At 28.7% G+C, this 15,347-nt stretch overlaps 2 protein-coding genes across 2 annotated transcripts; both read right to left on the bottom strand. All coding sequences in view use genetic code 12, as the record gives it.

Annotated features, from left to right (window-relative positions):
• Positions 1–172: 172 nt before the first annotated feature.
• DFJ63DRAFT_315504 (uncharacterized protein) lies at positions 173–3,198 on the bottom strand (the record flags this gene model as incomplete). Its single annotated transcript, XM_064906559.1, has 3 exons — positions 173–241; positions 315–2,730; positions 3,128–3,198. 3 exons carry the CDS (start codon positions 3,196–3,198, stop codon positions 173–175), a joined length of 2,556 nt encoding a protein of 851 aa, XP_064759588.1.
• A 687-nt stretch (positions 3,199–3,885) lies between these two features.
• DFJ63DRAFT_315503 (uncharacterized protein) lies at positions 3,886–5,157 on the bottom strand (the record flags this gene model as incomplete). Its single annotated transcript, XM_064906558.1, has 1 exon — positions 3,886–5,157. The coding sequence occupies one exon, from the start codon at positions 5,155–5,157 to the stop codon at positions 3,886–3,888; it is 1,272 nt and encodes a 423-aa protein (XP_064759587.1).
• Positions 5,158–15,347: the final 10,190 nt, after the last annotated feature.

The raw sequence follows: 15,347 nt of genomic DNA, 5'->3' as shown, positions 1-15,347 counted from the left end.
AACGATATATAAATTATATATGTACATAAAAAATTGTAAATAGTCAAACAAATGATATTTTAATTTTCAGAATTAATTGAGTCGTTAAATGGTGATGTAATAATAGGATCCTCTTCGCGAGGTGGTAATACTGGCGGTGACTGCAGTAAAGAAGGTGGTGGTGGTTTTCTTCTTACACTATGACTTTTATGTAATCCATTATCAATCGAATTAGAACTAGTAACTTGAGTATTAACCAAGCCTGTAGTAGCAGAATTAGGAGCAACTGAGATTCGAGTAGCATCCATTAATAAGGTAGGAGCTGCTGCTGTTACCTGCACTTCAGCAGCCTTATTAGATACATTCTCATTAGTATCTTTTAATTTCTCACTAGTCAAAGAAATAAGATCTGTAACCTCCTCTTCCCGGGGTGGTAAAGCAGGAACTTCATAAACACTTTGCTTTTCATTTATACTCAGACTTATAGTACTTGAACTAACCTTTCTTGATATACTAGAAGTCTTTTCAATAGTTGCACTTCCACCATTACTAAATACAGATTCAGGATAACCCAGTTTACCAAAATCATAAGATGGGAAATTCTTTGGAGATGGTGTTTTGGATATCTCTTGGACAGGGGAACTGGTAGTAAGCGAGGGAGCATCAATATGCTTTTTAGGAGCTCTTCTATTCAGAATCATTTCCGGTGGAGTATAATTATCATCTTGATTAACTTTATCATCTTTAAAATACCATTTGCCAATTCTTTTAAGAGTATTCATAGTTGTTGTACCATTTACATTAGTGGTAGTTGAAGCAGGTGGATTATTATTAGATCTGGTTGGTGTTGGAGTTACATTATGATTTTCAATATTTAAAGTTTCAATTGTACTTGAAGAAGATGTTTTTTTCTTTAATCTTTTAGATAAATCACTCAAAGTATTTGTAAGTCTTGTACTTGCAGCAGATCTAGACGATCTATTTGATAATTCGGATTTTTCTTCAATATCATCATTTAAAGATTCAGATTTACTATAAATTGATTGATTATCAAGATCAACCCCATTGTTTGAGTTCAAATTTATAGATGCAGAATCTGCGTTGGTATTCGGAATTGGATCTGGATTTTGATTTGTAAAAAATGATTGCCTTTCACTTGGATCCCAAATTCCACCCTTATAAATTTCATCTATAGTATTATAAAATACAATATCATCCCAATGAGGTAATACCAAACTTTCCTTTACCGCTTCTTTTAATTTTTTTTCAATTGAATTTGTAATTAAATTATAAGTAAATTGTCTTTGACTTATAATTGGTTCAATTTTAAGATTTAAAATTGGTTCACTAGAAAATGTATACCATATTCTTTCACTTGGAGGAGGTTTCATTTTAATTAATATTGGACCTTCTAATTTACTTAAAGTTATACTTAATAAAAGATCAACTTCTCTAGTTTTAATTCTACCTCCTAAATTTATATTTGCTTTAGTAGCAATTTTTAAAGAAAGATTTCCATGATAACTAAAATAAGTTGATACTAAAATAGTACCATCAGGACTTATTTCTTTAAGACTTGGATAAGTTAAAAATGGAGCTGAATCACCAGGATAAAGTGAAGTTATTTGAAATTTATCTAAAAATCCTGGTTTTTTAATTTTATTTAACTTTTTTGAAATTCTGGTGTATAAATAATCTTCTAAAACTTTTGTATTTTGAAATGCTAAGAATAATCTTCCAATTATAGCATTAAGCCATTTTGTTTGTAATTGACCTTCTGAACTATATAATGATTGAATTAAATTTATCATATGACTAGTTTTAAAATGTAAAGTTTTTGCATAAATTTTTGGATTTAATGATTCATGTAATTCACTTGTTTTTGTGGCTCTAATTAAAGTAAAATACCAATCTTCTTTATCAATATTTACATCACAATATAAGAAGAATGAACCCTTTGGAGCTGCTTCTCTAGATGATGTTGATGCTGTTTCTTCAATGGATGATAATTTATTGGAATTTATTAAAGCAATGGAAGAACTTTTAGTAAATAATTGACCATCAGTTAATTCTCGTGGCCATATAGTTATGAAATGATTTGATAAAACAATGACATGTTTAACATCTTTAATAGTTTCATCTTTATAAAGAAATAAATTTCCATGTTTTAAAACACCATAATATCGATGTTTTTTATGAGATTGTTTAGTTGGAGTGGTAGATGATGGTTGTTGTTGAGGAGGTAAATTATTAGTGGTAGATGAAGTTGTTGAAGCTGTAGTTGGAGTGGTGGAAATAGTATCATTTAAAGAATCCAAATCATTATTATTATCATTAGTGATTGTATTATCAGTGGTTAAATCAATTGATTCCAGTTTTTGAATTTTTTCATTATTATCCTTTTGAACCAATTTATATAATGAAGAATAAGCTGATTTATTTTCATTTGATTCTGAAACAGATTGAGTTGAAGATGTGATATCATCAGTTGATTCAAGATAGTCTTGAGTTACAATAATCCACCCTGCTTTATAAGCATCCAAGCCTGATTTTTTATCTTCTTCAATTTCGCCAGCTTTTATAGGGTTTTCATTATCATCATCATTATGAGATGAATCTGATTTTGATCCATCATCAGCAGAAGACTCTTTCAATATCGGATGTAAATATATGATTAGGATTAGTACACCAGGTAAAAAGGTTAGACCGCCAATAAGGTAAGTTACTAATAAAGTTAACAACCAACCCATGCTAACGTGAAGTTATGGTAGAAGTAATAGATGAGGTCAGGGTTACTTATCAGTGATTTGATTTGATTTTATTTTGATTTTGATCTAATCGGTTAACTCTTTGATTCAGAAGTTTCTATGTTTCTAACGGTTGAGATGATTTACGTACTATATCATGAATGATTTATCCTATATATTGATTAATTGATTGATTGATTGAATCAAATTGAATTAGTTGGTATGCTGCCAATTTCTGATTTGGTTGTAAGGAGAAGGAGGGGGGGAGGAAATTGGTAGTCGTGTCTTTGAAGCTGTTATAATTGCTGTCCTGTATATAAAAGATCAATTATCTCAGTCACGTTCGTTTAATCACATGATTCAGATTGTATCCGCTTTCGTGTTAATTTTCGGCTCCTTACTCGATTAAGTAATTTTGACGACATCCTCGATAAGGGGGGTGGGATATGAAGGGAAGAGGCGGGGGAGACATTCTTCAAGGCACTTTACAAGAGACGGCCGACATTTTTCTCCCTTCAAAAAAAAAAAAGATTTTCCAGAAAAATTTATTTTTAGCAAAGAAAAAAAAAAATTAAAAATTAAAATTTTTTTAATAAAAAAAGAGTGCAAAAATAATTTTTATTTTAAGAAATATATACGGAGAATTATTGTCCCCTCCTCTCTCCCTTTCCCTTTTCCTTTAATATTTCTTAGCCAATTGATATAAGCAACAATATTTAACAAAGAGAAGGGATTTTTATTTTAAATTTAAATTTTAAAAAAATACTACAACGATCCTATTTTAATGTTTATACGAAACTATATTATATTGTATTGTATTCAAATATTAATATATTAAAATAAATTGAGGTGAATGACATGATTATATTAATAATCATGAAACTATGCAAAAAGGTATTTTGGGTAAGGTAAACTAAATGAAAGAAAGAAGAAATATGTAGAAAAGTCCCGTATTGGTCCAAACTAAGAAAAAATTATTAAACTAAGAAATAAATAAATAAAATAAATTAATAAATAAATAAAATTATTACTATGTAAAAATTTGAATTGAAAAATAAATAATGAGTTGGTAACAAGGAAAAGAAGGGGTGTGAGTTAGATAAAAGTGTAAATGCTTTGGATATGATATGAATATGAATATGAATATGATTCTGTTTGATTAGATGAAAAAATCATTAATTAAAAAGTTTCCCGAACTAATCATTTCACTTGCTTTTCCAGTTAAAATTGAATGTTTATTTAAGATTTTGTAAATATCTTCATTTTGTTGATCCATCATGAATTGAGATTGTTGAGGTTGATCAAGATGATGATGATTATGATTAACTGATTTGGAAAAATCATTTAATGCCAAGTTTAAATTATTATGATTTTGTCTCCAATGGAAACTCATTTTATTATCATTTAAAGTTGGTGTAGATAATGGTGATTCATCATCTTCTTCATCTTCAATAATAATAGTCTCTTGAATAACTTCTTGTTTAGGTTCTGGTTGATCAGTTGGAGAAATATAATCTTCATCTTCATAATTATAACTATAATCTTTAGTATTACTCATAACCTTTTTAATCAGTTCAACTTTTTCAATCTTAATTTCATCCCCATATGAAAAATATTCATCAAATGAATTATTTTGTAAATTTAATTGATTTTGAGCTTGTTGTTGTTTCTTTGATGGACCTGAGAAATTAACTGTTCTAAAGAATGGAACGTCATTATGATTATGATATGAAATAGAAGGAGTTGATGGAGCAGTAGTAGCAGTAGTTGAAGTTAAACGAGATGCTAAAGTGCCAGCTTCAGAAGTAATACTATTATGAGCTGAAGATGCAATAGATGAAGAAGAAGTTATAATGGAACGAGAAGGTTCACTATTATGAAATCTTTGAACTTGATGATGTTGTTGACCTGATGAAGGAACAACCGATGCAGATGAAAATGATTGATTATGAGTTGATTTATTTAATAATGCAAATGATGGATTTGAATAAATTTCCATAGGAGATTTTTTGAAATTAGAGCAATACTGCCTTATATTGTCATGTAAGATTTTTGTGAAATCAACCTGTTGAATATCCTTCTCTTGACAATCTTCTTCATCATCTGAATCTTCATCTGAATCTTCATCATCCTCGAGTAATTCAGGAGATGATACAATAAAATCAGAATCTAAATCCAATAAGAAATCATTATTAATATTAGTATAACTTAACAACTTCTCCACTGGATCAATCTTATCATCCTGTATTGGTTCCTCTATCACTTTCCTCTTTTTAATCTGACTAGTGTTATTATTACTATCATGATGATGATTTTCTATATTTCTCTTTTTACCAGAATCTAAATTAAAGTTAGTGGTGGTGTTAAATGCATTGTCTTTAACCTTAGCAGTTAAAGTACGAGCACGAGCAGACTTACGTATAGAACTCATTATAATGCTATGATAATTGATACTTTTGAATCCAACGGCAAATGAAAAATTTTTAATATTTGAAATTAGTCTTTATATATATATATTCTTGCCCTGTACTACTTTATAACTGAAAAATAAATAAAAAAAAAAATTTTTTTCAAATTATTTTTTAATCTTTTTTTTTTTTTTAATAGTGAGAAAGGGCGTAAATATAAAAAAATTTTCTTTGTGTAATTTGATTTGTTATTAACAAATTTTTAATGGTTGAAATGTTGTTAGACGAATGGAAAATTGTATTGAGGTATGGAGGCGTCGGGGTATGGTTATGGTTTGATTGTGGAGGTTAGGATGTTTTGATTTGTATGTATGTATGGATGTATAAGTGTGAATATATATATAGTATATCAAATAGTATATATATATTATAGTATATGTAAATGGAATATAGTATAATAACTAATAAAAGTAATATAGACTAGAATTAGGAAATTGGTATTATCTGAAATTTGATTTAAATGGGATCAATTGAGTATATATATATATAGAATATAGGATTTATAAATAAATATTTAGTATATGTCTAAACCATGATAGTATACTATTACGTCCTGGAAGTATAAATTGGGTTTCGGAGGGGGAACTAATGTAAATGGGAAATAATAATAATAAAAAAAAAAAAAATAATAACAATATTTAAAAAAAAATTAATTAGAAGCACAAATAATAAATTGCTAAAAAATAATTGTGCTGGTTTGTGCAGGTGCATGAAATATTTATTTTTTTTTTATTCATTTATTCTGGATCAGTTTTGTGGTTGGTTTCTTTTTTTTTTTTTTTTGGTTTTATTAGCGTACATTTTGAAAGGAAATATGACTTTGTTTGTTTTCTGGATTTTTTTATTTTGTTCCTTTGCTTTTAGACAATCAGAATTCAAACCATAGAATTTTTTTTTAAAAGAATTCAAACCAAAGCCCAAACCCGAAACTCAAACTCAAACTCAAATTCAACTTTGAAGGAGTAAATAATATGAAGTCAATTGAATTATTTTTAACCAGTTCTAATTGTTTCTACAAATAATAATGCTACTTAACAATGGTGTAAAATGGTAGTATTTACTACCTTTATTCTTTTAAATTCAAATATGTTTACTTAACTAAACTCCCCCACCCACTTAATCCTCAATTACGTTGACCCTTTTTCCATTTACCATCATCAAATATTTATTCTATGTGGTGGGTTGTATTATTCTTCCATATTATTTTTCTTTCTTTTTCCTTCTTCGTCAATTGGATTTTATTCTTCCACTTCTATCTACTAATGTCCGAACCGCCAAGTGGAAATATGTCAAGTTTTACTTCTACACTTACTGATTTGATTGAATCTTTGCTTTGTCTTGTCTTGTCTTGTCTTGCTTTATTTTATTTTATTTTATATAGATTATTTTTATTTTATACTCTATCTATTATGATATTTTTAAAATCTCATAAGGAGACCATCATCATCATCATGTAAATCTTTATCTCGAACTAGAAAAGTGGGGATTCGGGGTTGGGGACCTCGACCATTAATTGGAATCCCATTTCAATTCAAATTTAAAACCAAATTGCTCAATCGTTAAACCTTGTAGTTTTGTAAGAATGAAACATCAAAATAATTGTATGTGCATATTTTCTTAATATATTAAACGCTTAATTTTTAGTTTGTCTTTCTCATTTTTGTATGTTTATTGTTGCAATTACTACATTATCCCTTACTTCCATTCTCTTCAATCATTTATCCATTATACTAATTGTAATCAATTGATGGTTACCTTTGCTGATCATCCTACCTTTAGTTCATGTAACCTTATCTAATTTCCAATCAAATACGAGTTATTATAGTAGTCAAGAAAAATCTTGAACATATTACATTAACTTTTAGTGAGCAGATATATTCATAAGGTATACCGGATTTATCATAATAGTTACGAATCAAAAAGTCCTGCAAACCATATCAGCATCAGCAATTAATGTCACAACCTACATTTGCTAACAATGATGATATCTATCAAGAATTAAGTCATTCTACTATAGAATTCATGACAAGATTTATTGAATCATTTTCTTACATCATCTTTTCTTTTTTTTTAAGCTTAAACCAAACAAAAAAAAATTAAATATTAAACGCTTAATAAAAAAAAAAAAGAAAAGCTTAATGAGCGAAAAGCAATTTTGTTACTGCTTTAAGGAGTAATGTCTATATATCGTAATGACGAAATGTTAGTTAACAAATATTTCTCTATTGTTTTAACTGTATAACATTTGTTTTCAAATCCCATTTGTGTAATTTTCCGTAATTTATTAATTTATTCCAATATCAATCTGTCTGTCTATGTCAACCATAAATGTATTGGTAATACGAATAATATTTAATTGATATCACTTTATTAATTTATTCAATCACCATTCATCCATAGATACCGCATCAAAACTTAAGTGGTGCAATGTTTATATCATCATGTCTTTTATCAATTAATCCGAGGTTTAACGTTTATACGAGAGTCTATTATAACAGTCTTGGGAAAATAAACTAGGTAATCAATTATCTTCTTATGTGTAGGATTTAAGTTTCAGTCTGATTCACATTTGAAGGTGAATCATGCAACCTTCAGTTAGACAATATTGCGTTTTGTTAGTATTATGTTTCACCACATATACAACTTCGTAGTTCGTTTCCTTTTTTCCGATCCTGAACTCATTAGTTTGAGGCAAAGAGTGAATGAAACAAACGAAAAGGTTGATACATTGATTCATAAATGACATACATAACATATTAGAATAAAAATCTTGGTTTTAATATTTGACTATTTCATATCGGGTAAACCTTATGAGAGTCCCCCTTTAAGAAAGAAAATCCCAATCCCAAATTTTTGCAATAAAATATAATAATACCAATCACAAAATTGTAAAAGTTTGACCTTGCCAAGTTTAATGTACACAATCTCCCTTTACATTCAAAAGATTCAATAATATAAAAATAAGTTGATGGCATTTTTCACAATAGAGCTTACTATTGTGTAATGTTTAAATTTCTTTTTTTATCCTTTTGGATTTTTTATTTGTTCTAATGGTCGCTGCATACTGTACATAGCTCATGTAGGTTTAAGCCTAGAAACAAAAAATAATCAAAAAAATAACCTACAAAAAAAAAAGAAAGTTAGGATTGTCTATTTCTGTTACTCCTGATCCACCAGAGAACAAAAATCTGCATATTGTACATTATGTATCTATATTTCCATATCTTTCTTATACCCGGGGATGTTTTACGGGTAACTGTCCGCGAGTATATCTAATCTATATCTATCTATGGATTAAATAAATTTTACCTTTTGCTAGAATAACATATACGTTCACAATATAACCCTTGAACTTCGTTATCTTTTCAATTGTCAAATATAATGATATCTCTTATCAGGGTGAGGGCCTTATGATGGTTTATTTCATCATCGTCTTACCATTAATAATAATAAATATTTTTATTGTAATTATTATTATTCTCCTTAATATTTTTGTGGATCATGTAGTATTAGATCACTTCAAATAAAAAGAATCAATGATCTTGTTGATTTTCAACTTATAAAAATATCAATAGTAATGGCTCTAGCCTCACAACCTTTCAATCCGAATCCCCTCCATTTGTTATTCTTACTTAAATTGTATTTTATTTTCTTATCATATAACAAATTGTCTTTTTTTTAAAGGGGCTAAAATTGGCAAATATTCTAATAATAACCCTTTGGTGTGGTTTACCCCGTTTAATAGCAACCACATATACCATGCTAATTACGGAGCAAAATAGTTAGCCCACCTTATCTTACTGTGATCATTCTCCTTTGTTTTTTTCTGTAATTAATTTAAACTTTTATGATATTCATAACTGTATCAACTCTCCATAACACAAAGAAAATATGTGCAAAATCTATTTTGAAATTTTGCGCTTTACAGAATGTTTTATTATGGTATTCGTTTTGTCTTGGATTCGCTATTATGTATCCAAAAGTCTTATCTTACCGACTTTTACGTCGGGGTCTATATAGTTACGGTTTGATATCTAACTGGTAGTGGTGTGGGTTATATATGTACTGTCTCCGCTTTTCATCAAAAGAAAAAAAAAACTACGACAGTACTTTTTAACCATATAGTTACAAGTAGTAATTATTTTTAAAAATTTTTGAACCTCCGCATTTTTTTCCTTTTTGGTTTTTCTATTTTTCTGATTTGTCTTGGGAGAAAGAGAGTAACTATTATTAGTTTGCTTGATGGTTTGAACCACTTAACCATTGCATTGTAGAGTCGAATAGGTTGCTTTGGTTAGTACCATCGATTAGCGGACATAATCGACGGCTGGCGCAATTATAAGGAGAACAAACTAAAACAAAACAAAAGCATTTAAAAGGTCCATTAAATTATCGTTAATCGTTCAAGAAACCGGTGCCAATAACACATTTTGAAGTCGAGTTGTAGGATTGAGTTTGCTATTCAAAATTAAGCTTTTCAATTTGCGAATGAATATGGATCGGAATGCAAGTATATCTTTTGGATTACCAATTTAGGGTTCATAATTTTGCTCCTCCGTGCACTCTCCACCACCTCCTCTTACTCTCCTCGTTTGTTTGTGAATATATACAGGGACATGAAATATGCTAGACCAAATGAAGAAAATAACAATAAAAATAAATTAAAATTTGAATTAATTAAATAAAAAAAAAAAACTTTGAGGTGAAACGTACATTTCACAATCCTCAAGCAACTAAAAAAATAAAATTAGGGAGAGAGGACAGGCAAAATTCATTTTCATCCCCTAAGCGCATAAATGATTTCCATATAATTATTTGATCTTGAATCTATACTCGTTTCTTGGTTTCAGTTTTATTTTTATTTTTATTGTTTTTATTAACTCGTTGTTCTTTTATTATTGTTGTAAGTGTTCTTATTATTATTAATAGGTATGCACATGAAGGAAAAGGAAGTACATATTCGTACGTAGCCATATGCAAATGACTTTTTTTCTTTTTGTAATACGTACTTTAATTAATTTCTAGGCTAAGTGGTATAGAACAAAAAACTAGTTTTGATAAGCAAGTAAACTTACCACATTGCCGGGGAATATTTAGTCTTTATTTTTGTTATTAGAAAAGATCTAAAAAGGTTAAGTTCTACGTAACAAACGAATTCTCGAACATTTACCAGCCTCCCCGATATGTATGTATGGTCTGTTACACGTGTATGTTTTGCTACATGATGTAGGATTTAATTTAATTGTAATTAAAGTGTAATTGTGTTGGTGATATTACGCTGAATGACTATATAACTGTGTGTTCATAGTAAATAAAAGTGGATCGGAACAGATTGACAATAACAAATTATAAAAATGTTATCCCTAAAATATTTGGAACGAGTGGTGCAAAATAAAAAACTAGCTGAAACAAAGAAAATATTCAAATAATAATTTAGAAACCTATTACAATTCTTAAACAATGAACTATCATAAAATAAAAAAGGCATGATATAGTTTCTTACCCTTAAATTCGTCTTTTTCACATTATTTTTAGGTTTATGTTTATTTTCTGGGTCACCTTTTTACGAAACGTAACCCAAATCAACTCTAAGTTTTAACTGGGTAATTCTAAACTCCTCATTTGAAAGAAAGAGGAGAACACGAAGTTTTGAATATGGATATACTTTAAAACTCAAATGCTTATAATTTCTAATTAGAGTTGACATTTGCATAGGGAGGTGGTCAATTGAATGCTTTTTAAAAATATTATACTACTTAAAATCAATACTGACTAAAAATAGGATGAACCAAAATACCTTGAACACGGAGAGTAAAGATAGATAAGTAATATTTTTCTAGATATATTTTTATTTATATTTCCATAATTATATTTAGATAATCGTTTGCGAGAATGAATGGGTTCATAACTATGTTTTTCATTCATATGATGATTCGATAGATGATATGATGGTTATGGTTATATTACGTTTAAAAGAGGGATGTAATGACTACGGGATAAATAATAGTACATGCAAATCATGAAATTGAATTTAAGGAAAGTTTAAATATATTATTTGCGATTGTTTGTTTTGTTTTGTTATTATTATTATTATTAACCAAGTGATTTTAGTTATCGTTTAAAAAAGCAAATAAAGGTTTTTGAAATCAACAACTGAAAATAGAAATAACTTGCTTGACGGCAATCTAATTTAAATTTTAAAGTTGTTAATCGATCATCACAATTATTGAGATTTTAGATATAAAAATCTACAATCTAGGAACTGGAAATATGCACTTAGAGGAACTATAAATTACGAACAATCAAACAAAAATTCAAAATATCAAAAAAAAAAACTGAGATAAAAAATAATTAAGAAGCATTCACAGCATAAAAATATTTAGATATTGTAATTCACACATATAAAATAAATTAATATATAATATTATATATATAGTATTTTGATTGAAAAGAATACAGTAAAGATATAAATGAGAAAATAAATCAAATTTTTGATTAAAAAATAATATAAGCGCTAGATGAAATCTCAAGTCATCAAAGTCCTCCTACAGATTGATACAGTTGGTGTTTTACGTTATGTTCCAGATAAGTGGCGGTGAAACATATCAGAGACAGGTTAAGGCGGTTGATAATTTGATTTAATTGCAATTATTTACGATTACGGTCATGATTACGATCATGAATTAGCGGCTATTTATGAGGCACTATGAAATAATGCCAACTGGAGATAAGTTACGTCGACTAAGTACCTGTAACTAATTAATCCTGGTACCCCCCCACTCATCTATCGTCAACTAAAATTTGACAAACGAAATTCATGAAACGAAATAAAGAAGAAAGCAAGTGACGAAACCTTAACGCACACATGTAAATGAACAATTGGCAAAAGCAATAACCTATTCTATATGTATGTGTGACCAGCATTAGTTTAGTACACTAAGAACAAATCAATTGACAACTTGACTTGCTTGTACTTGTGCTTTTCTATCGTCAGTGTAATAGAGATAGACGAACGAACAATGAAAGTAAGAGATAAGTAATGAAGATTAATGAAATTCGAATTTCATTATCCAACCTAATGCTTAGTAGATATTTCTCGAAATAATAAGATGGAGATAAAGATAAAGATACAGAGAACGATTCTTTCTTTGATATTTTAATTGACGTACCGCACATATAGATGAAATTTAGTGGGCATTTATCTCCACTAGTAAATTATACCCCTTTTTTTCACTCTAAAATATTCATTGTTTGTTCTTTTCTGCTGTAAGTTTTTTTTTTTTTTTTGATAATTGTTCTCTATTCAGTTTTGTACCATATTAAATAAATTATTTTTTGCATTGGATTATAATAATAATTATATTATCTATTCAATTTTTTATTCTATTACAGTTACGAGCACCTCCCAACTAGTTACCAGAAAAAGCCTTTTAAGTTAAACCATTATGAACGGCAGTCTCGCTTTCTTTTTTTTTTAGTTTCAGTTTCCTGTCAACTTTATAAAGCAAAGGAACAAATAGGAGACTAAAAAGCTTACTTGGTATCGTATAACGATTAGTAAGTTTCTTACTTTAATATATAAGATTTATAATTCCATCTGTCTCTGTGCAGGCAAGCGTATAGAAAAGAAGTTTTTTGACGATTATAAATTTGGTCTGAATTCAAATTTCTTTTTTCAACACACACATCTTTTATCTTTTATTTTATTTTTTTTTATTTTTTTTTAAGTTTTGAGATTTACTCGCTGATCTTTTCTTTTCCATTTGATTGTTCTCAACTTCCATTACAAAGGCCCTTTATTATCCCAAATTCTCACCCAAAAAGTTATGGATTCTCCTCGGGAGTTAAGTACATTTACTCAGAAATTAAGTTAGAGAAAAGGCTTTACTAATTGATGGATAACTGGTGATACCTTAAAGTTAGAACAATCAAACAATGTTTACTAGTACCAGCAGCAATATGTATTTTTGACACAGCGGCTCTAAACCATATGGTTTTTATACCTATTTTCATTCATGCAATAGAATTAGATAGGGCACATTTAAAACAACTATTATTAATAAACACATAATGCCTCTCCTACTTGCCTAATTGGGAAATTCGGAAGAATGCAATGGTTATAAGAACAGCATTGACTAATTGTTCACTGCGCTTTGATAACCTCCACAAACCCAGAAATAACTTTCACGTGATTTGCAGCGGGTGTTCAAAGTAAGTTCAACCGTCAAAATACGAATTACAAAAACATAGGAATATATATCATTTAGTAGACCACCTTCTGATGTACTGCTTTTGATCCTCTTTGACGTTTCATTCAACATGGTTAGTCTTGCTATTCTACCATTACGATGAAAAACAATTTTGTTAAAAAATAGCTTGACTTTGTGATTTTGATAGATAGTTTATTTAATTCAAGCATAAATATTCGTAAGTATGTAAAGATATTCACGGTAAAAGTTGTGTTTAAAAAAGATTTTGTAATAGTAAAAACAGAAATTTGAGTTAGGGGGTTAAGCAATTTTAAATTTTTTAGTTCGATACTAAAAATAAAATAAATATATAAAAAAAAAAGAAACTTTAAAAAAAAAAAGAAAAGTTAAATTTTAAAATTTAGGAAAAAAAAAGAAATTATAAAAAACCAAAAAAAACCAAAAAAAAACCGTCGTGTATTTTGTCCGATTTCTTTACATTTGACATACTTCCGTTTTACCCCCTTATACACATTAATTTTGATAATTTGTAAAATACCGAACCCAAATAATTGATAATCAAAATATCGCTAAGAAATATTACATCAATTCGACTGACTGCAATTTATTACGAAATCACGGAACATATCATACCTGTTGTTACTTATCCATTTATGTGTATTGCTCGATAAATTCCCGTTATCATATCAATTCAATGGGTCTTTTTTTCCAAGTATTAATTCAAATCCTGTTTATTTGTTATATGGATGATTTGTGACCCCCTTTCTATAATTGGCACAATTGTTTAGTAATTCGAGTCGATATACATATGATACATATCGGCACAAATATATTTTAAGCACCAACAATTTATTAAGGTTATTGCCATGGATAAATAACTCGGATATCGAAGATGGGACTCCCAATCACTAGTTTAAGGCGAGTTCATACATAACTATTATCGAATTTTATTTTGAATTATAGAAGGAGTAGTATACAAGAATAATATCAAGTCCGAGTATGTATGGGTTTTTGTAGCGCAATTCATTGATACATTTTACTCCATAATTTATAATAAGCAATGACTATGACGCTGCACAATTCATATTCATTTATCACTAGGTTCTGCTTAATCCCCATGCTGCATCACCAGCGTCAATTTAAGCTAAATATTACATTAATAAAAAAAGAAACAAGTCAAATGCAAGAAGGATAACGGTATGTTGTTAGCAGATAAAAATTCAAATTGATACGAATTTTGGATGTAATTACGTCACATTCAAAAAAAATTGAATGATATTCAAATTTGATATATGCATATATATATTTTTTTTTTTTGCTTTTGCTTTTACTTTTTTACTTGTAACTGTCATAAGGAGGCTAAAATGAATCTCGAAATTTGTTCTATTATTAATTCCGTTTGTTAGCTATACAGCCTTCACCGTGTCTATCATTTTATATGTTTCTACCCTGCCTCATATGTGGTAAGTATAATGCACATAGAAAATTCTAAGAAAACAAATTTGCTTATATGCCCATCATCGTTATCTACCTTATATTGATTATCAATTGAATCGAGAATCATATTGATAGATCGCTTTGGGTAACTTACAACGATTATCACCCGTTGCTTTGACTGACTTTAACTCGTTGATTATTATCTCTTAACTTTCAAGATACGCTGTTTCAATTATGTATGAGATACCGCTGATAGCCGCTTCTCTTGAGCGATGGGATCAGATACTTTTAATTACATGGTCACGGAGTTTTTTATCGGTCAAACTGTATTTTGCCAACTCGGTAAAAGGATCGATATATCCTTTTATCCAGGTTATACATTTTACTTTTAAATTTTACTTTTACAGTTAACCATAATTGGTTTTTTAATTTTGGCAGCTCCTTACCGTTTCACAAAACCTCAATTTTTGTGGAGGCGAAAATTCTTTAACATTGTATTATAATGG

The sequence above is a fragment of the Scheffersomyces coipomensis genome (genome assembly GCF_036884675.1).
Source record: "Scheffersomyces coipomensis strain NRRL Y-17651 chromosome Unknown DFJ63scaffold_8, whole genome shotgun sequence".
In the NCBI taxonomy this organism is placed as follows: Eukaryota; Fungi; Ascomycota; class Pichiomycetes; order Serinales; family Debaryomycetaceae; genus Scheffersomyces; species Scheffersomyces coipomensis.
Note: the sequence above shows the minus strand (reverse complement) of the source record. Positions and strands in the feature narration are given on the sequence as shown.